A 21,996-nucleotide genomic window follows, 5' to 3' on the forward strand; every position below is an offset into this window, starting at 1 on the left:
CACTCTCTCTGCCGGGCTGTGTACTGAAGCACTTAACTCCTTCCCTGACCCCCACATCAACCTCCCTCCTCCTTTCCCCGAGCTCCCCCTACCTCCTGCCATTATTCTCACCTCCCGCCCGTTCACCCCCTCCTTCCTCCTCTTGGCCCTCACCCCTCTGTCCCGGCTCACTTGACCGACGCATACCTCACTAACGCACGCGCGTGCAAGATCGAATAGTCCTTGATTGCTCGTACCCCTCGCCCTCCTCCTAGCCACTGCCCCGCCCTCCTCCCCTTTCCTGCCCCACCACCATCCGACTCCCGGCCAACCGAAACTCTAACCATAGCGTTGCATATTGCCCCCACCACCCCCACCCGTTTCGCTATGACCATGAATAAGGGATAGTCCAGGAAGGGAGGGGGACCAGAGCTTGCTCATGACAGGGGACATGGCGGCATGGCAGGCTGGGGATTGTGGGGGGAGGGGGGGTGGTACACTCACTCCCTCGGAGTCCGAGAGCCCCCATGCTGCTCGCACGCCAGCCCAAATCATTTTTTATGTAATTAAATTAAAAACAAAGTGATTTCGAAGAGCGAATTAGGGCATCGCACTCGCAGCAGTGGTAGGGGTGACGGAGGGTCCTGGGGAACAAACAGCGACCCCGACCCAACACCCGTCGTGGTGAACCTCCTCCCCCTTCCCTCCTGGACGGTGTGAGCGGCCACATTTGTTGCCCCCCTCCTTTTTCCTGGGGGGGGGGGGGGCGGTGATGGTGTTGCCCCACCCCCTCATTTCCGGGAGAGAGAGAGAGACGGGCAGATGCAGGGCTGGAAAGTCTATTTTTATTATTTTTCGGCAGGTTGGGAAAAGAGAGAGAGGAGAGAGATAACTTCTTTTATTTTCTCTATACACCTGCGGGTGTGTGCGATTTATCGACGACACGGGGGTTATCTGAATTATATTCGCCTCTCGCTCTCTCCATTTCCCCCTCTCTCTCTCCTCTCCCCCTTTCACTTTCCCCACCCCCCTCTCCCTTTCTGTCTCTGTCTCTTCTCTCTCTCCCCCACTCGCACCATCATTGATACCAATGGAGTGCGACAAGAGATACGAAAAGCGCACTTCTGAATCAGTCGGCCTAGCAGCAATCCACTCTCCACTCGCTTCCATTTATATTTGTTGATGCCATGCCTTGCCGTGGGTCCCCGGACCCCTCGTGGTTAGGCAACCGGTCGCCGAGCGGCCACCTGTGTTGAGCACGTTGCCTATCCAGGACCCTGCAGGGGCTCTCGCCTCGACTCCCGGCTCTGGCTGCGGCGGCTGCGGCTATGCTGTGGGGGAAGCCACCTAAAGGCGCCCCGCTCAAGCCCGATGATTGCTGTTTTTCACGCTCTAGCGCGTGCGTGCCACAGGATTTAATTTCGCAGCTGTAGTGTTGCCGGTGGCACCTCTCGACCGCGCCGCGGTGGGGAAAAGGGAAAGGAGGGGGGGGGGGGGAGTCAGCGCGGTCAGCGCAGTCAGTCAGCAACAATGGACTCCCTTTGCGGTTTGCGGGATTCGCCTGGTTTGGCTATTTGGCCGCCCACCCTCCTATATCCTCTCTGCAGCAACCCTGCTCCTCGCTAGTCCGCCATGGACTCCCAAACGGGATACAGGAAAATGCCGAAAATGTATCCTCGCCGCGCGGGTTATGGATGGAGGGTTCTTGCTTTAGAATGTGTATTTGTCAGCCTGCTCATGTGCCTTTGTCTTCTTCTCGTGTCCGCAGCGGTCTCCCCATCTTCTCGTCGGCGTCCGACCAGCTGGATGCCGCGGGCCGCACCCCCGGGTCGGGGATGTCGCCCCTCGGGCGCCGCGACTCGGAGATGTCGTCCTCGGTGGCGCCTCCGGGCGCCGGGGGCGGCGCGGGCGCGCCACAGGAGCGCCGCCCGGGAGTGCCACCACTGCTCTCAGACGGATCGCTAGACTACGATGGTTGGTAGTGTTTCTATCTCATTATTGTCTTTTACGACGCGTCCTCATGCACCACGAATTCTTGACTTTTCCATTGCTATCACGAGTCAATGGTGAGGCTTATCAATAGTATTCATACTGTGTTTTCCCCCATCTTTTTACAGCTTTGTACGAGGATGAAGATGAAAGTGATTGTGAGTAGTGCTCATTCGAATTGAATATATAGGTGAGGTTTTTGTGAATGGCTCTTAAGTGTTCATTTGTCTTGTGTTGTTGCAGTCGGGCCGATGGAAGCACATGGTTCAGTTGTTACTCACCTGTTATCTCAAGTGAAAATAGGAATGGACTTGACAAGGGTTGTTCTACCAACATTTATTTTAGAAAGACGATCTCTGCTTGAGATGTACTCTGATTATTTTGCACATCCTGATTACTTTTTGAAGTTAGTTTGCTTGAAGTATATCATATCATTTAGTTCTTCTTTAGGGGTTTGTTTTATTTTATTAACACTTATTTTGTTCCCTTATCCAGGATTGCTGATTTTAAGGACGCTAGAGACAGAATGGTGCAAGTTGTGAGGTGGTATATGTCCGCATACCATGCAGGTCGAAAAAGCTCTGTTGCCAAAAAACCCTACAACCCTATTTTAGGAGAAGTTTTTTACTGTCATTGGAATGTTCCTGGTCTTCCCCATGGGAATGATCCTCATGTTCAAGATGGACCTGTTCCATGGTGTGATCGCAATCAACTTACGTTCATTGCTGAACAAGTATCTCACCACCCTCCAAGTTAGTTCAACTCTTCCATGATTTGTACTTTTAATTTAGATATCTAATGTTATTTGACATATTCTTTTTTATTTTCAGTTTCTGCATTTTATGCTGAACATTACAACAAGAAAATAAGCTTTTGTGCACATGTGTGGACAAAATCAAAATTTCTAGGTCTTTCCGTTGGTGTCCACAATATTGGTCAGGGCTGTGTATCGGTCATTGAATATGATGAAGAATATATTGTTACATTCCCTAATGGTTATGGCAGGTATGGACAAATATTTTTATAAACTGTTTAATGCTTTGCCCAATCAAAATATGTATTTGATTGAAACTTGCTAGTAAGGGCTCTGTTTAAAATTCTTTGTTTTGCAGGTCTATTCTGACAGTTCCATGGATTGAGCTTGGTGGTCCAGTGACTATTTCATGTGCCAAGACAGGTTTTACTGCGACAGTTGAATTCCACACAAAGCCTTTCTATGGAGGAAAAAAGCATAGAATTTCTGGTGAAGTTTACCAGCCAGGGGATAAGAAGAGCTTTCTTAGTATTACTGGAGAGTGGAATGGAAGCATGCATGCCAAGTGGGCTGATGGGGTCTGTATTATTGCACTACAATCTTTGTCAAAGTTTTCTCTTGAATTTTGTCTCATGCACATGCAACTTCATGTTATTTCATCTATTCTGCAGAGGTCAGAGGTTTTCTTAAATGTGAATGAAATTCCTATTGTCAAGAAAGTTGTGAGGCCAATTTGTGATCAGAGTGAGATGGAATCTAGACGACTTTGGAAAGAAGTCACTGCCGGACTGAGGTTTGTGTCATTGCTTAAATGAATGCCTTCCTGTTCATATTTTTACATGCTGATGAGGATTTTCCTTTATAATGTTGTCGTTTTGTTTTCAGGCTAAATGACATTGACAAGGCAACCAATGCCAAAACAGAGCTTGAACAGAGGCAAAGAGAAGAAGCCAAGGAGCGTAAGGAGAGAAATCTACAATGGGAAACCAAGGTTGGTACAGTCGCCACTTCCTTAGTATACCATACAGTTCGACAGCTCGAAGAAAAGTAAATGGCTAATTTTCGTTTTTTCGATCACTCAGAGCTTCCGGGAGACGGGCGGTGGTGACTGGGTGTACGTCTCGCCACTCATCAGCCGCCTACAGCGAAACGGAACTGCCGACCTCCCCGCCCCCTCGGACCAGCGGTAGTGACGCGCTCCGTGGCACGGCCTACCCTCCCAGCAGCGGTATCTCTGTGTCACCCCCGAGCCCTTCCGCGTCCCCGTCCCCCTCCCCTCCGCCCTCCCGCTCCTCCTCTCCCTCCCCGTGCCCCACGCCGCACCTGCTGCCACCGGCGCCAGTCGCGTTCTTCCCGGAGCAAAGCTTCGAGGACGTGCAGCAGGGCCTAGGCGGCTGGTCGTCGTCGACGGAGCGGCCCTGCCGGGTGTCGCCCTCGCCGCGGTCGTCTGTCACCTCCAGGAAGGCGTCGTCGTCTTCCGACCGGCCCTGCGTGGTCGGGCTGGGGCCGGGGCTGGACCGGAGGGTCGTGCACTCCTCGCTCATCCTGCACCCCAGCGCGCTGGCCGAGCTCAGCTTCTCGTGCTGCCCCGCCCCGCGAGCCGCCCCCGCCGACGCCGCCGACGCCGCCGACGCCCACACCCACCTGCGGGTGCACCTCCCCGCCGGGAGTGGCCTCGCCGGTGCCAAGTCTAGTCGAAGGTTTTGGAGCAAGGGTGACCTGGTGCCCTCGCCGTCGCTGCCCTCGTGCAGCCTTTACTACGGCGTGGACGCGACCGGCTCTTCTGGCGTGTACCCGGGCGTGTACCCCGACGTGCGGTGCCCGACCAGGTGCCCGTCGTACCCCTCGTATCCCTGGGGGCGGAGGACCTCCCCCTACGGCCAGTCCCCCTACGGGCCGTCCCCCTGCCCATCCCCTTCCCGCCCCTCTAGCAGGGCAGAATCCCCTCCCCTGTCACCGCGCTGCTGCGAGCACAGGGTCAGCCCCTGCTGCCGGACCTGCCATCGCACATGCTGCGTCGTCATGTGATAAGAGAAAGAAAATCAAGCGATGGAAACGTATCGTACCGTAGACTGATATCATGGAAAATGGCTATGAACGCCTGGATGACTGGCTGGCTCTACCGATTTGATAATATCGGTTATTTTTATTCTTTGGCTGGACAATCACGTCTGGTGTTGTTAAAGGTTACTGTGGTGCTAAGGTTTGTGAGGAACCTGCATGTATCTCTATTAATGCAAAATGTAAAAGGAAACAGTGTAGTACATATGACTTCCAGATTATTGTAACTTCTCAAAGGTTCATCTAATCCACTTGACTCTTGATCTGAGTTCTATTCTCTAAAATTGAATCGTCAATGTAAGCTAGTCTAGTATTTTTGTGGGTAATAGTTCAATGCAGGGTTCCCATCTCATAATCTGGAAAGAAAATGTCCTAGTAACTTTTTTTTAGTAATGTGCTCGTTTTGCCATTTAGTATTAACTTTGATAATTGAGGAACGGCTATTCTAATACTTAGACTGATATCAATTGTTTGTCTAATTACAATGGTGCAACATTGATAGTGACCATTTCCCCTTCCCCTCTCCCCCCTTCCTTTTTTTTTTTGTTGGAAAACAAACAAGCTTTGCACGAATTGTTATACACTGTATTACAGTAATTGAGTGCTTTTGTACATTGTGCATGTTTTTAAGCATATGCTAACATACAGCATTTGTTATTTTTAAGATATTTTTACCTAGTACTTGTAGATAACTATGCATATAAGAAAGAAGTTAATGTAGCTGGACCCCTTTATAATGCCATTTTTAATTATCAGAGTTCCTACTCATCTGAAGTCAAACTTGTGTACTTTCCAGTGAATAAAACTATGAGCCATGTGTGTAAAGAACAAAAGTGAACTTCTTTACATTTGTGCATTATATCTGGAAAAAACTGATAATTTGTGGTAGATTATTTTGTTTTCTAATAATCCACTATGTGTTGATGTTTTCCTTCTTACAACTTCTGTTTTGTAAATCATTCCCCTTCAAACAATCAAAAAGTGAAATGCTTGTGTATTTTAGAACCATATTGGATTATCCAAGTACAACGGTGCAGAATCGCACCCTACCACCATATCTACAGCCTTGCGCCGTTAAATTATTTATTTATTTCTATTTTAAACTCGAAGTATTGATTTTTCCCACCAGAAGGAAACTGTCAAATACTGTAACTGTACTGTAATTTGTTTTTGGTTTGGTTTATGTGTAATGTGATGTGTACTAATATGTGACTGATGTGTGATTTGTTATTATCTTTTACATTTTCTATGTAGATCTTACATTACAATGTAAGTAGTTTTTATCTTCTTCCATCTGTCAATATTTGACATTTTAGGTTGTGCCCACATTCCTGTCTGTCTGTCAGACACTGCTTTCAAATCATCTTATCTTGAATCTGCCATTCCTCACTCTACTCCTCCACTCAGGAGGTTTTATAATCAATTATATTATAAATCAAGTAATAAATTACTAGATAGATTTCCAGAGCACATTATCAGTAAACTTTTAACAAATTTCTCTTAAGCCTTTGAAGTGCTCACTTGTTGTTTCTTTGGTGATGGCAATGTGTTCTTGTCTGGTTGCACCTTTGTTTCCCTTCTTTAGAAAACACAGAACTACTACTTGTTTTAAAATTAACCAGCTTCAAATTGTTACTGAAAATAAAAAATATTACCCTTAAAGTGTTTTTATAGTACAAATATAACTTTAAGTACCCGAACTCATTTGCATGTGTGTTGGCACAATATGGTCATTATAAGCTGTATGTAGTTGTTCCTACTTTCTGCAACTTCATATTGATCCAGAATGAAAATGATATAATTACCAACTTGGTAGCAAAATGAACCAAACATCCTACGGTCAAATTGAGGGAAATACCAAGGGAATGCAAAACTGTTTGCTTATAGTGAACATGTTTGCTACAGAGAGCTCATTAATGGACCATGTCCCTCATGTCACTTTGTCAAATTGTGAAATTTCACCTCATCAATTGTTAATTTATTGGTTAAGAGGCCAGAAAGGATGTACTGCAGTGATATATATTAAAGTGATACCGATTTTATCAGATGTCGTATTATCAGAGAAATTGGATGTACATGGCAATTGAGATGTATTCTAAACAAATATGTAAGTATCCAATGGTAAATGTTGTTGTGGGCAGTCTGTTGGCTCAGCCTGAACACAGCACACTCAATATGCAAGTTGATAATAGTGAATATTAAATATAACGATGAAAATATTGTGATGGTAAATGTCAATATTTTATTTTGAACTTTGAATTATAAAAACAATTTAAAGAGCATAAGAAACTCCTACTGTAACATATTCTGAGAAGGTGCTCCTTAAAAATGTACATGTTTGACATACATTGAATAAAAATTTGGAGAATTTTGAATTCTAAATAAATACAATGTATCTTCCCAAATACCTGAAACAGTACAGCATATATCCAAACAGTTCACCAATGGATCCATTCCGTTAACTACTAAACATATGACAAACCAATTAAACTAAATTCAGAAGGGCAAATTTGCATAATGAAATCATAATTGACAGAAGTGCACAATAAAGAGGCAAAGTAGATGACAGCTGTTATAATTGGATCCCATTTTCCCAGAATGTACCATTATAAGAGATTTCACTCGGGGTAGGATTTTAAAAGGGACCAAAGAAAAAGCCACAATGAACAAATGAGAATTTTTTAAGTCTTTGTCTTATTTTGAATAGGAAGAAACAGTTTAAATTCTGCAGGCAATTCATCCTCAGAATACAATCTGTCTGAAAAGTAAACTCGGCGAATCCTACAATTGGCATGAATTTGCACCCGAAGAGTTTCAGCATATGTTGTTCCATAGGCACGTCTAGTAAAATCACTTAAATTAAACTGTATTTGATTCCAACCATCATCCAATCGCATAGGCATTGTACAAATAAAAGGCTTCACCCGAGTAGTTGACTGATAGTTGCTTGCTCTGAATCTTCGCCGTACATTCTTGTCATCCAGCACCTAGAAATCAACATAAAATATCAATGTTAAGAAAAATGTTCAACATAATTTGAGGATTGCAGTTTTAAGAATGTAGGCCACAATTCACCCCTGACATACCTGGATTTCAAATGTAAAGTACTTTTTTAAATTCTTGATTATCATAACTAGGAATGATAACTTAATTCCCAGAGTTTTCTTCGGATCAGCAGGGCAGGTAATGTAAGTCGTACTGACATTGGTTCCAACTACTTCCAACACCAAAGATTGGATGTCGCCGTCAGTAATCCTCTTGATGTGTCCATTCCGAACCTTCTTGTCCCAAATTTGAAGAGGCTTACTACCAATGCTATAGAGTATTGACAAAAATCCACTCTGAAATGTGTTTTTGAACATTGTGGTGGTCTAACCTAACGACGGGTACCCTGGGGATTATCACTAACTTCCAAGGCGGATTCCGCCGTGAAAACAACACGGAAAAATCAAGAACAATCAAATAAATGACCAAAATTGTGCACGGCTCATTAGCCTAACAAAATGTAGACATTCTGGAACTGTTATTGGACGGATCACAGCCGTTGCGGCAGCCGATGTTTGGTGTTTTGTTTAGATGCGAGGGGGGTGAGGGTGAGGTGAGGGGGAGGAAAAGAGGTAAAGAGGCGTTTTAGTTTTCATACTAAAAGCCAAACAAATGCGGAAGATAGTCTCATAGCACCATCGAGGGTGTGTCTTTTGGGATGGAATCTGCTGTATTATGACTCCACATTGTTATTGGTATTGCATTGTACCTGCTTTTCTGAATCTTGTTCCTTCAAATTCGTAAATTTTAGTGTTCTACCACATTTATTTAGTATGAGTATGAATGAGCACATAAAAGTAGACGATGATGGAGATCTGTCGGATGACGAGAAGAAAAAACTGTAAGTATCTAAATGTGTACTTTTTACTTTGGATTTTGACTAGGTTATGTTTCCTACTGAAAAGTTTCAGGAAATGTTTTGAAAACTGGTCTTTTAACTATTGCTTATACTAATGAAAGCTGAATGAAATTACGGTGAATGAAATACTTTTCAGTCGTGTCTTACGCTTCTGTCAAAATATTTAACATGACCTTTTATGATTGGGGTATTATAGAAAGAGTAACATTTCTGAATTTTTCACTTTCAATCAATCTAAACACAGTTGTGCTACCTTAGTCTCCTCCTATTTTCCTGTGAATTCTCAACCTACTCTCAGGAGTTTCTTTGGTCCACCGGTGGTACCGTCACTCTGTAGTCTGCACATCACTTAGTACATGTAGCCCTTTACCATTAATACAATTTCTTGGTTTTCCCATTGACAGCCTTGAAGATGGTGTCTTCACAACAACAGCAACACCTAAGCTCACATACAATTGGGTGGACATCACAGAGGAGTTTACATCATTGGCCAAGAGTAAGATGAGCCATTGTGACTTACACTCAGTCTACAGATAGCATGTAATTTTTTTTAAAGGTACATCTAATAAATATCTATTGACCCTCTCCTTCCAGCTCTCAACCTTGGTGAGCTATTGCTTGACAAGCACTTTGGGCTTTATGAGGCCATGTCTGCTGTGGAGATGATGGATCCTAAGATGGACGCAGGAATGATGTGCAACCGTAGTGACAAACCAACATTAACATTTGACAAGGGTGTGGAGGTCAGTGCACAACCTTAGCACTCTGTACACTGACGATAACAAAACGACCCTCAACCTGTTATTTATTTATTTTATATTGTTTTGTATTTTCTAGCTGGGTGTTTTACGCTTGGAAGGATTGGATTTGTTGGAACAAATTGGAGTAATGGACCAGGTCTTTGCATGCTTTGTTTCCTGGATAGAGGGAAATTCACTTGCTCAAACTGTGTTTGCAAATCTTTACCTACACAAGCCATTTTCCATTGAGGAGCGTTCACTGAAAGCATTTTGCATCACTGCCTACAAAATGGTGGAAATTATCAAGCACTTTATAGATCAGTATGTTATTTTTCTTGTTCCTGTTGGGTTTTCTCGTACTTGAAATTACATATTGTTTCAAATAAAAGCTTAATATCTGCACAGGGCTGCAGTGTTTGAAGAGGAAGACTATCAACCCATGCAGTATGGTTATCGTTTAGTCCCAGATGTTTCTGAGCAGAGGACAGTGGGTATGCTCCGTGAAGTAGAAGAAGACTTATTTCGAAGACTAAGACAACGACCTCCTCAAAGAGAAGTTTGTCATTCCTCATTATTTTTGAATTAAAGTACATATTTTCTTCCAGTCTCGCTTATTTGTAAATTTCTTTCTAGGCGGACTGCCTTGGAGCATTACTTGCACGTATAAAATTTATAAGACTTCTCTACTCTGTTCTTGGTGTTCTTGGGCGTCAAGACACTGAGCCTGAAGCAAGGAAAGAGCTGAGACCAGAGAGTGAGCTTCACAAGGCTCTTAATATGTGCTCTGAACAACTAACTATAATGCGAAGTACTATACCTCTGGCGATTCCCTCAGGTTAGAAGAAAGAAAACTTGAATTTATTTGGACTTACATTGAAAGATTGGTTTTATTGTAATTTGTTCATTAATGATTGCAGATTCACCAAAACTTGGATTTGAGCCCCTGGCCAACCAACGTCTTTTACCACCAACATTTCCTAGATATGCTAAAATAAAATCGCGTGATGAAGCTTTCACTTACTATGATGACTTGATACAACGACTTAGGGTTGTTTGCAAAATTTATAGCCATGCATCATTTCATACAGCTTTGGTAAACATTTGGTTTTGTAATCTGCTTGAAACTTTAAATGTTAACATCACAGATAAGTTTTATTTTTTGATTATTATTTTCCAGGACTTTTTTATGGAATTTAGCAGGCAAAAACCATGTCTTTTATCTAGATCAGTACTTCAGGTACTGTACATTCCGCAGCCATCAAGCTTGCTGACTAATACTCGTGTGGTTGAAGTGCTGAGGGAAGCTGCGAAGTCATTTATATGCCCACCATCACTAGCGTCTAAAACATTACTTGCGTCTAATACACAGGTAATCTTTCTTCCACATTTATTTTGTAGTACGTATTTTTGCTTATTTTGGCTGTTCCTTCACATACTCGAATGTTTTCTTCAGGCTAAGGAGTTTCTTGATATGTTTCTCCTTCATTGTGGTCGTCCATTTGTCCAATTAATACAATTGTGTGGCCACAATCGGGCAAGACAAAGAGAAAGGCTTGCACACTTACTTGAAGACTTTTCTAATCTTCAGGATGAGGTAACAATATTTATTTTTTAATTCACTAAGTCTAATCTATGTTCTCTAAATCAGTTTCATAATCTGCTTTTCACCTTTATTATTTATGGTTTAGGCTGAAAAAGTTGATGCGTATCTTCACAATTTGACTTCAAAATCAGAGGGAAGAAGATCTCACCTTGCATGTTTTGGGACATGGATTTTGTACCATACCCTTCGGATCATGATCATGTACTTGCTCTCTGGATTCGAACTTCAATTGTATTCTGTTCATGAATATCATTACATCTACTGGTGAGTTATCTTTTTGAGTTGATATATATATGCATACAGATATCATAATCAGTTCATGAGGGAGTATGAAATTGATTAATCTTGGCAGGTATTTGTACGAATTCCTCTATGGATGGCTTCTTTCATCTCTATCTAGAGCAGATAGTCTTTTATTAGAACAGGAATCGTATTTGGAAAAGGAAAACTCTCGTGGTAAAGGCAAGAAAAATAAAGTGAAACGTAAAAAGGGTTGCCGACCATATGCTAGGGACATCACTCTTTGTCAAGTTTATCAGAATCTGTGTGGAGGTTACTATAAGGTAATTTTAATTTTTCATATACACATGCAGTAAAAAAATTGGTTATGATAACGTGTCTAATCAAAGTTTTTCTAACAAATTACTTGATTTTTTTCTTTAGGCTGCTATTGCATTTCAACGAACTGGGAAGATAAATATTCCAAAGTCAGAGTTTGATTGTGAAAAGGTGCGCTATGAGCATCGGTTCTTGCCATTTTCTTCTCTTCACACACCGCCACCCATGCAATACACAGAATTTTGTGACATGACTAAAACAATGGAGACTCAAATATGTGTACAAAGTGAAAAGCAATCTCCTGACCACACAAGGTTATTCATGGCTGCCTGCAAGAACTTTCATCAGGCTAGAACTTTGCTTGAAATAATGGCTAGTTCTGATCAGGAGGTAAGCAGTCTAATTTTCTGTCATAAAATTAAAACTATACAGGAAAACAACAATTAAGAATTTTTATTAATTTTGCTTTGGTTTTGTTGTAGATAAATAATTTGCTATTGGTGGCAAAAACAAATTTCGTTGTTTTGAAATTGCTTGCTGGAGGTCACAAGCAGGATTCTAATACTCCTCCCATTTTTGACTTTAGTCAGCACTGTCATTTTCCCATCATAAAGTTAAACTAAGTGCTGTTTCAAACGAAGAAATTTATGTTGATATCTTTCTCTTCCTTTGAAGTTACCACTATAGAAGTTTGCCATTTATCTATCTATAAATTGGCTAGTGAGTGAGCCAGTACTAACAATTCCAGAGTTCATGTATGATTTGGTTCATTTCTTATTGAACCCTTGTTGAATTTAAGGCTTAATTAAAAGTATTCATTGTGTGAAAAGCTGATACATCTTCTCTGTTTTCTGTGATGGTCTTGTTTACAATAAATTCAGTTGATGTGTTTTAGTGTCCACTCTCTGTAAATACCTTTTTAAATCGTCCACCTTCATGGAGGTGGATCCATGAAGGATATATTTGTGTATTTGTGTATTCTATTCATAAACTGAACTAATTGTGCTAGTCATACCAACTAATGTTGATCAAGCCATCTTTTGTCAGATTGCTCTATGCAAAGTGGAGAGTTAGCTTACAATGTGTAATTTGCTTGTAAAAATTTGACTGTTTTTCAAGAAGGTGACATTCAGTCAGGACTGAAGGAGTCGTACAAAGTCACAATTAAGAGAATGACGTGTGCGTTCTGTACTGAGGTGAGCTGCTTTATTTGTATGTGAAGTTGCCAATTTTGTGTCATCATGTGTTTCTTATGTCTTGTCTGAGTTACTAATCTTGCTTTTTATGGTGAAATTGTCTTATATTTGTGTGAGGTTGTTTCCTCTTGGTATTAGTTTTATAACTAAGTAAAATTGTATATAGATAGATAGGATTGTCAGAATGTGATAGATCGGCAGCAACCTTTTGCAAGGGTAGATTTCACATCCTTTTGGAGATGTGTGTCTATATATGTAATAGAACAAAATGGTTTGACTCTTAGGTACAAACCCAATTTGCATTTTCTCTAATTAAAATTTGTAAGTGATGATAGTTTTTCTATGACATCAGCAATTTTTTGTTGCATGAAATTTTATTTTCAAGTGGCAGTAGACAAGCATCAAACAGATTATAAAACCACTGTTGATTTTCATTATTTTACTCTACATACATATTTTATTGTACCAATATTTTGATTGTATTTATGTGTACGGCCTTGGTATCGCACATTTTAATATAATTTGTCTGGTCTTATTGTTGATAATGGTTTTGTAATTGTTATGTACTCATGTTAACAATCATAGCAAACACAAGAACATTCTGATGTTTAAATCATCTCTTATCAAATTCGATTTGTGCAACTCATGAAATTCACTGTCTCCCTTGTGACAATTTTAAGAGATTCATTAATACATTATTGTTGTATTACATTGCACAATTTTATTTCTCTTATACCATACTTTCCTTCTCAAATCCAAAATCTCAGCAAAGAATATAATGGGCAGAGTTCAGTAAGGGTCAACAAGATCTTTTGGGAACAGCAAGCAAAGTTCACTGTGTAAAAGATGGATAGTAATTAGAAAATTTCTGAACTCTGTGTAGGTAAAAATTTTCACCTTGAATAGCTGAAAACTTTGTCAAAGTCATGAAGAAAAGTTCTTTTCAACGTCTAACGGAAACTTATCGTACAAATAGATAAATTTGGAGCGAACACTAGTCAACAGTCGTAAGTTGAATTCACTCCCGGGAGTTCGTCTGTCCGGCTTCGGCTTAGTTTGTCATACTTCCGGTTGGCGAAAGGAGGACCGGCATCGGCTAGCCAGGAGATTGGCTAATGTGTAGTGGTTTAGTGTTGAAAAAAAAAATGAAAACACGAAATGACTCCATTTTACGGCATTTTAAACATGGAGCATCCAGGAGAACAGAGCATTTTATTTTGAAGGTAAGCAGGTTGCGTGTTTTAACGTTTCCAAATTCCAATCGGTGTTAATGAAAAAGGGTTATGGTGCACTTGTAGCTTTAAAACTTGTCTTAAATAGGTAAGCAAATAGAATGCATTAAATCGCATACATAAATAAAAGGCTCAGGTATACGATCATGCCATAGTATCGTCGTTCATGTGTGACATGTTCGATGGTTTCCTGTGAGGGTTAGGTACGAGGCGCGGTTCCTTCAGGTGGGGGTGGAGTGGAGTGCCTTCGCCTTTGATCCCTCTTGTCACAATGGCCTGTACTCCCATTACAAACGTCCTTTCCTAGTAATGTGACACGGGCTTTGTTAATCTCTCCACCAAGAAGGAGTGCGACAGTCAGTGGGTCTCGACGGCTGGACTCAACACGACCTGACACGACACTCGACCTCCCGGCGGCTTTTTGTGATGGGGTGGTGGGTGGTTGGCCCCTACCCCTCTTGGGATACCTCTGGTACAGAAGCTTTCGGGTGAGCACCATACCCCATTCGCTGGGCGAAACGGGAAATTCTAGGTTCCCCTCTAGGCGCTGCCACTGCCCCACCGAATGGGGTAGATGGGGTGATGGGTCCCCTATCGGAGTACACAAGTCGTAGTGGACTACGACCCTTCGGGTGTACTCCGGTGTTCCCCCTAGTCTCGAGTACATGCGAGGGGTGGACAACTGGTGTGCTCCTGTGTCCCGGGCTGAAAGTACTGTGGATGTACTCCGAATGTACGTAATCCGGGTGTATTCCATCAACTCCGAGTGTCACATACCTCGTACGCGTGACTCCCGTGTCTCCGTAAAATTCAAGTAGTCACCCCTCGGGTACTTTTTTGTAATAATAGTGATGGTGCAGGTGCACCTCGGGGTACCCAATGGTTCTAGGACCCGTGTACCACCGCCAGGGTGTGCCCCCATCCCTGGGGTTGCAGCCGCATTTTGACACCAGTGTCGGCCAACACCTCACCCGCGTGCAATCGGAAGGTGCTTTATGGACGCACCCCTGGCGGCTGGCGCGGGGGCGGCCCACCCCCCCGTCTGTTGGGGCGCTGCTCGGGGTGCCGAGGCGAGGCGAGCCGAGCCCGCGAGGGGCGGCGGGGGCGGCACTGGTCGGGGGCGGGGGGCCCGGGGCCAGCTCCCGCTAGGGCTCCCGCACCCGCAGACGGCACCGGCGCGGCAGTGAGCTGGCAGAGCCCGCTGGCGCTGGCGCTACAGCTGGCGCTACAGCTGGCGCTGGTCACCCGGTGCGGCCCACCTCCCAACCGCTCCGCCGGCCCGGCCCGGCCGCACGCACGGCACAACCCCATAGCGACCCGCAGCACGCGACCCGCACGCGACCCGCAGCACGTGACACGCACGCGACCCGCACGCGACCCGCACGCGCGTGGACCGCATGGGGGCGCACTCCCCGCCAGCGCCGTCCTCCTCCTCCTCTTCGACGTCCTCCCCGTGCGGTGGACCCGGCGCGTGTCTCCGCGCGGCGCGCCGCCGACTCGCATGCAGTGCACCCCACCGCGGCCACCACGGAGTACCACGGCGGCCCCAGGTAGCCGATCAGAGTATGGGAGGAATGCGATGACCGCTGCGTGCCGCTCGGCCCGGCGCCCCCCCCCCTCCCCCCCGCCCCCGCGTGGTCACGTGGTCGTGAGAACCCAGTCTGGTGACGGGTGGGTGCGGGTGGGCTGTGGTGTTTCAGGCGCGGGTAAAGGTCCTGCTGGGGGGCGGGGCACCGTGGGTTGCCTACATGAAACTGCCTATCTCTCAGGCGGATCACTAGAAACGAAGGGGGAAAAGGGGATGGCTCTACCCCTTCCGCCTTAATCCTCCGCGCCTGTGGGGTTGGTGGTCAGACAGACGGGCGCTGGTTTTACTGGAAGACGGTCGGGAAGGGCGGGAAGGGCTGACACGGGGGACAGTCACGCGAGCGAGCGCAGGCCGCGGGGCGGGGCGGCCTCGTGCAGCGAGCGAATCTGAATATGCGGTGCAGTTTGCACAATGGCAAAATCCCCCCTAATTATGTCTTACTACCACCACCACCCTGCCGGGCCCGCCCCCTCCGCCACCGGCCAAAAAGTTGCGAAGGGGTAAAGAGGAGGAAGTGGGGAACTGGGGAGCCTGAACGGACACAGGAAGGATGCGAAAGAACTGGTGGGGGGAAACAGGGAAAAGTGTTCTTTATTGTGGTAAGCTGGGCTTGAGGAGCAGTGGTGGTGGTGGCGGTGGTCGTCGTTGTGGTGGGGGTAACCTCATGGTGGTCTCCTCCTAGCATTTTTCACCGAGGGGTGGCTGGTGCCGGCGGCCCCGCTGGTTTGGGGGAATCTGTTCCCCGGACCGGCACTCTCAGAGTGCTCCCGTGACCGCGCGCGCGCTGGGGCGGGCTTAATACCCAGCGGGGAGGGGTGGCCAGGGGGAAAACAGGTGCAAACTCGACTGAACACCGGAAAATAAAGATAATCTCTGCTGTCGTCAATTTTTTGTTGGTGATGGTCATCGTCGTTCTTTTCCATACCTCTTCCCCTTTCCACGCTCTCTCCGCTCCCCTTCAATTTTTTTCAAATCTTTTCTTACCTATTGCGGTCTTTCGCTCTTGATTTTGTGCCAATTGCGCATGGGGGCAGATTGACCTACATACACGAGAAAAATATTAGTCGATTGTTGCCCCGGCCAGCGTTCTGTTTACACTGTTAAACTAAATGTTCAACTGATCAACATTTGTAAGTGTGCAACTGCAAGTTGAATACTTGCAAGTGTGCTAGTCCGTCGCTGTACACTTGCAAGTGTTCAACTCGGTAGGTGTGCACTTGCAAGTATTTAACTTTTGAAGTAGGGCACGGCTTTTCTATTGTTCGGTGGGCAGGGCAGATCAGGGTGAAACCGGTTTATTCAGAGAAGACGCAGGTGCGGCTGGGTTGGCCTACCTAAAGGGCCGCATGGCTCCTTATGGGCAGAGCGAGTAGGCAAACCCACCAGCACCCGCGTCTTTTCTGAATCACCCGGTACAGTTCCTATAAGCCACACTGTTGAAAATTATATCGTGATTTGTCGAAAAATGTCCTGTTAGTTTTCATACACAAAGTCTTCTCAATTTTAAAGTGTGAAATACATTTAAAACGTCACGAACATTTTGTAACTTGGTTGTGTTTTTTTTCTGACTGAACGTTCACGGGCTGTAAAATCTTAAAAACAATTTCTCTGACTCTCTGATAATTGATAACAATAAATCGCGATGTTAAGAATATGTCGATTTTTTAGTGGTGAAACACGATGTCATACACAATTTAACAAAGATCGACAAAATTCACAATGTAAACTTAACGAAAATATGTTTGTAAACGGTGCGATGTACACAAATAATAGCAGTATAAATTTGGATGTATGGAAAACATCTGTTAGTAAACATCGACACAATCGATTGTGACAGAAAACTCTGTGTTTCCAGGTGCCTGTGATGAGACCTCAAATTAATGTAAATTTCTTGTGTTCCTCCCGATACATACGTATCGAAGATGCTCATTCTATTTCAAACCATACAATTAGCGCAAGCAAGTTTGAGGGTTCTTAATTATGGATGAAACATTTTTGGTACAATTTCATGCTTCTTGTTCTTAGAGTTAATATCGAGGGGTGGATAACTCCTGAATTAGGTGTACAAATTTCAAGAATTGAATTTGAATTAGCTTGAATTGGCTTGAATTGAATTTGAATTAGACTGAATTGGTTGAATTGGTTTTGAATTGGTTTGAATTACTGCGATTTTATGTTACTGAATTAGCGTGAATTGGCTTGAATTGACTTGAATTCAATGTACATTGTCTTGAATTGGACTGAATTAGTTGAATTAGTTTTGAATTTGTTTGAATTAAATTGAATTGGTCTGAATTAGTTTGAATTGGGCAGAATTAGGGGTGTACACTTGGCAGGGGAGTTATCCACCCCTCGGTTAATATGTGACATACGAAACTAAGTATGAAAACATTGAGAGTACACTGGCAAAAAATGTTCCTTTCAAAGGCGCTCCTGCAATAGTGCCTTTGTAAAGGCACTACAATAATTGCCGAAAGCAGTATCTTTGGAGGCCAGTAGCAACTTTGTAAAGCCACTATTTCACTAACGCCAATTAAAAGTCATTAGCTAGTATCTTTTCCAGTGTAAAGTTACTTTTATCAGTTTAACACGTTTAGTAATAACACGAATTTCTCTCTCCTATTCACTTATTGATGATTTTGTCTTGTTCGCAGTGGACCCCACCCCCCGCGGGCTGAAGTGATCTGAACGTCGCCGGCGATGGTGGACGGTAGCCTCGGAGCGCTCCGTGGCCAGCCTCAGCTTCGCCCCGTGAGATGTCGCTGCGCAGTACCGGCAGGCGCAGAGAAGGGTAAGTTGAGTTATCTAGGGGGAAAAAAAGGGTCGTAGACTTGACGAAAAATAAGGTGTCGCTCTGTCAAAATTGTGAGGCGTTGTAAATTAAAACATGACCAAACAAGGAAGACATGAAACTCAAAACTCGTCCAAAAAGTACGGCCGTCATTTGCCGCGAGGAAACTGCCCAGTTCAGACAGTGCTTGCTCTCATAACGCCTGATAGGTAGGCCACATCTTGCCTGCAGCGCATGCATGTACTGCGGTGTGGCCTACCCGGGGTCTCGCAGGCGCTGAGTTCCTATGTAAATGACCGAATGAACATGAGCCACTCGCACTTCCCTTCTTTCACACACTAAGTGTTGGTGAAGAACAAGTTTTTTTTTTTAAATTATGGGAAATGACCGTCTATACTTAAATATCTTCTTAACAGTGAATCTGACATTTCCTTTCCTCTAGTGGTGCATCATTATATTTTTAGTAACGGCTATTTTAGCTCTAGGTCCTAGGTCGTCTAAGTGAGGAAACAGAACGGCATCACCTGGCCTTTGCAACAGTGCAGGTGTTGGATGAGAGAGAGGGAGAGATAGAAGTGAACGAGGAAGGGAAAGGGGGCGGGGGGAGCAGAGCAAATACATGGAACGAACCATCCCATGTGATTCATCTCTCCTGCTTTATTAATAATTTGCCAATGGTTCGATGGGTTGGTTGGAGGAGGGAAAGGGTGGGACGGAGAGAGAGAGAGAGGGGGGGGTGGGGGTAGTAAGAGATGGGAAGGGCGCTTTTTACGCGCGACTTTTATCGCCTTGTTGTTGGCGTTACCTGTGTGCTACCTCGCACAGGCTCCTCGCGCTCCCCGTTGTATTGAAGCGGGAAGAGAAATGTCCCCAATTTTATGTGGATACGGGGAACGTCGCTTGGCCGCCGAATTTCGAGCTAAACTTGCACGAGTGCGGTCAGATAACCCACCCTGTATTATAGAACGCACATTTCACACTTTAAAAATCAATAGCCTGTGCCAGAATACCACACACAAAAAGTATGTGACTATTTGTTTTTCATAAAAAAGTGCAAGGGCCAAATCACTCACAGAAAAGCGTGTGACACCACCCCTGAGGACCGGGGGGGGGGGGGGGGTCGAGTGCAACCATTCGATATCCGTGCCGCCCATGTTTCCAGGACGGTCCCAGCAGACAGACAGACATGAGATCGGTTCGGTTCGGCCGTGGCTGGGCCGTGCCGCGCGCAGCATAGCAGCGGTTGCGTGGGTTGGGGGCATAACGGTGCCCGAGGGAGAGAGAGAGAGAAAAGGGGAGGGGATAGTAAAATCACAGAGCTAGAAAAACACGCGGCGGTATAGTATATGCCCACATGCTGCTGCTGCTGCTGCTGTGGTTGTGAGGAGATGTCGGTTCAAATGCCGAGGCACCTGCTGTTTTTTTCGCTGGCTCGAGACTGGATGCTTGATCGCACATGTCCGTGCGACCTTTGCGTCATTGCGCTGTCTCCCTACGTACGAGACTATAATGCAAGTGAACCCACGAACCCGCACACGTTTGACGGTCGACGGTCCCACCCCACGCTTGCACCGGGTGTTTCATAAAAGACACAGGTGCGGGCGGGTTTGCCTACCCAAGGGGCTATGGAGCTTTGCGCGGGCAGAGCGGGTAGGCAAACCCGCCCAGACATAGGTCTTTTATGAACCACTCGGTACGACCTACGTTTTCTACGATGCACTGTTTTGAAAGGGTTTTTCCTTCTTTTTTAGCGGTCTGAGAAATGTATGGCAAGTTTAATTGGCCTATTGGCCCATTGTGAAGGAACTCGGCTATGCTTGGCTTGGAGTAAACTCTCACCAGAGGGCTGGCGTGAAACTTATCCCTTAAAGTCACGAGACGTCAGCGCGTGTGGTTTTCTTTCTCTCGCTGTCTTTTTGGCCGAGTCCTTTCGCTCCCGCACTCTTTTCCCGCTCTGCTTGCGTGCCCCTCAAAAAGAGCGACGTCGCAGGGACTTTTTGCCGCCATCTCTAATCTTGCGACAAAAATCCGGCCGGGCGCCAAATGCGCCGCTCGCCTTGCCTGCCGCCTGCCTCGCTGCCTGCGTATGCAAGCATTTTCCTTTCTTACCATTCTTTGTCCCTTTTCTTTCTTTCCTATTCTTCTCCGTGTCCTTTTCTATCTTTTCTTATTTCTATCCGGCTTTTTTGGACACAACTTTCGCTCTCAGGCTCGCCTGCTCCTCCCTCACCTCCAAACCCCGTTTTTCTCGGCGGCTCTTGTGCCGCTCTGTCCTCTCACCACTCTTCCTCTCACCACTCTTCCTCTCACCACTCTTCCTCTCACCACTCTTCCTCTCACCTCCTCTCACCACTCTTCCTCTCACCACTCTTCCTCTCACCACTCTTCCTCTCACCACTCTTCCTCTCACCTTTCCTGCCCCGCTCCTACCCCTCTGCCTACTGCCTTTTCCTCATCCCTGCCTCTCTCCCGGCCTCACCGGCTGACCAGATCGCATGGCGGGGTAGGCAACTCTCTGGACCGCAGCGCATTGCTGCTCAACGGGGGTGCCTACCTTGCAGGCGCTCCCCACGCCCGAGCGCGAGGCTAGGGGCCAGGAACCAGGCCAGAGGGACGCTGTGCGAGCGTGAGATGCACGCCTCTCGGCAGTTTCGTTCGACTCATACCTGGACCGTTTCAGATTTTTCGGACTCTCCTCACTATAATAACCTGACCGAAAAAAACACACAAAAAAACGACTTTCATGAGTGGGATCTTTATGGCTTTCTCGCACAGCGTCCATCTTCTATAGCATTAAGTTCTCTATTGTTTTGAACCGATATAGTGCGAAACTCTGACTCTTGCTCACGCCTGTTGCCTGAATGTCACTACCCACTTTTCAAGGGGGTCAAATTTTACAATGTCGATATTCACTTAAAAATCCCCACTCCCCACCCCATAACAAAATCGTGATTTATAAAATTTCTTAAAATTCTCGTGAGAAATCAGCGAGGCAATCACCAAAGTTATTGTCAGGAAACGTGCCATGTCCCCTCCCCCTATATATTTTTTTAAAAGTAGATTCGACCTCTACGGTAAAATACATATTCGGGATGACGATAAATACAGTTTTGAGGACCCGTAAAATTGTCGTACTAGCCCTCATTGTGGATCTAGTGAAACTGAATCAAATTGGGTGCCAGCCAACATGGGGCAAACTAACGGAGAACTTACCAAGGGTGATGATTTTAATTCTTTTGTGGGATCACTTTGTAATGGACTCGGAAATTACGCACGCAAATCTTATCATCTATGAAAAGGGACGCACAGTTAAAACCTCCAAGCAAAATGCCAAACCCTTCGTATACCTACTAAGGATTTGCTACCTACGAAGGATTTGGCATTTTTCTTTCGCAATTTTTTAACAGTGCGATGTCCTCCGTTTGTTTTTAACGAGCGGATCCTGACTTCCAGGTTTACAGTGCCGTCGCGACCGCGGCCCGTGACGCACCCCGATCATAGCCGCCTTGACTGCCACTTGGTCGCGGCCCGCCTACCCCGAGTCGAGTCGAGATCAAAGGACCTCACGTTTCATTTCCGGTCGTGCGCCCGCCCCGGCCCG

General features: G+C 45.3%; 3 protein-coding genes and 1 long non-coding RNA gene across 5 annotated transcripts in view; 3 read left to right on the top strand and 1 right to left on the bottom strand.

Annotated features, from left to right (window-relative positions):
- Positions 1-7,158, top strand: part of LOC113212897 (oxysterol-binding protein-related protein 9) — a 29,401-nt gene extending 22,243 nt beyond the window's left edge. For both annotated transcript variants that reach the window (XM_026431754.2, XM_052272602.1), the window contains 9 exons: positions 1,748-1,953; positions 2,097-2,126; positions 2,212-2,374; positions 2,464-2,720; positions 2,799-2,973; positions 3,081-3,300; positions 3,394-3,515; positions 3,608-3,713; positions 3,805-7,158. In XM_026431754.2, coding sequence (XP_026287539.1) covers positions 1,748-1,953; positions 2,097-2,126; positions 2,212-2,374; positions 2,464-2,720; positions 2,799-2,973; positions 3,081-3,300; positions 3,394-3,515; positions 3,608-3,713; positions 3,805-3,912 — 1,387 coding nt within the window. In that variant the 3' untranslated portion in view covers positions 3,913-7,158. The remainder of the gene's footprint in view (positions 1-1,747; positions 1,954-2,096; positions 2,127-2,211; positions 2,375-2,463; positions 2,721-2,798; positions 2,974-3,080; positions 3,301-3,393; positions 3,516-3,607; positions 3,714-3,804) is intronic.
- On the bottom strand, positions 7,001-8,373 carry LOC113212900 (cilia- and flagella-associated protein 20). The gene is made up of 2 exons (XM_026431759.2): positions 7,870-8,373; positions 7,001-7,770 (listed from the first exon to the last, which is right to left on the bottom strand). Exons 1-2 carry the CDS (start codon positions 8,143-8,145, stop codon positions 7,465-7,467), a joined length of 582 nt encoding a protein of 193 aa, XP_026287544.1. The 5' UTR covers positions 8,146-8,373; the 3' UTR covers positions 7,001-7,464.
- A 123-nt stretch (positions 8,374-8,496) lies between these two features.
- LOC113212898 (N-alpha-acetyltransferase 35, NatC auxiliary subunit) lies at positions 8,497-13,493 on the top strand. Its single transcript, XM_026431756.2, has 13 exons — positions 8,497-8,669; positions 9,092-9,183; positions 9,282-9,430; positions 9,525-9,748; positions 9,833-9,983; positions 10,061-10,262; positions 10,345-10,520; positions 10,605-10,796; positions 10,881-11,021; positions 11,116-11,294; positions 11,383-11,593; positions 11,694-11,978; positions 12,071-13,493. Exons 1-13 carry the CDS (start codon positions 8,602-8,604, stop codon positions 12,209-12,211), a joined length of 2,211 nt encoding a protein of 736 aa, XP_026287541.1. The 5' UTR covers positions 8,497-8,601; the 3' UTR covers positions 12,212-13,493.
- Positions 13,494-13,865: 372 nt separating this feature from the next.
- LOC127750982 (uncharacterized) overlaps positions 13,866-21,996 on the top strand; it is a 76,336-nt gene continuing 68,205 nt past the window's right edge. Inside the window, exons 1-2 of the long non-coding RNA XR_008011932.1 lie at positions 13,866-14,007; positions 18,259-18,395. This is a non-coding gene — a long non-coding RNA (uncharacterized LOC127750982). The remainder of the gene's footprint in view (positions 14,008-18,258; positions 18,396-21,996) is intronic.

The sequence above is a fragment of the Frankliniella occidentalis genome, unplaced genomic scaffold (assembly GCF_000697945.3).
Source record: "Frankliniella occidentalis isolate FOCC.00 unplaced genomic scaffold, Focc_3.1 Scaffold7, whole genome shotgun sequence".
NCBI classification, from domain to species: domain Eukaryota; kingdom Metazoa; phylum Arthropoda; class Insecta; order Thysanoptera; family Thripidae; genus Frankliniella; species Frankliniella occidentalis.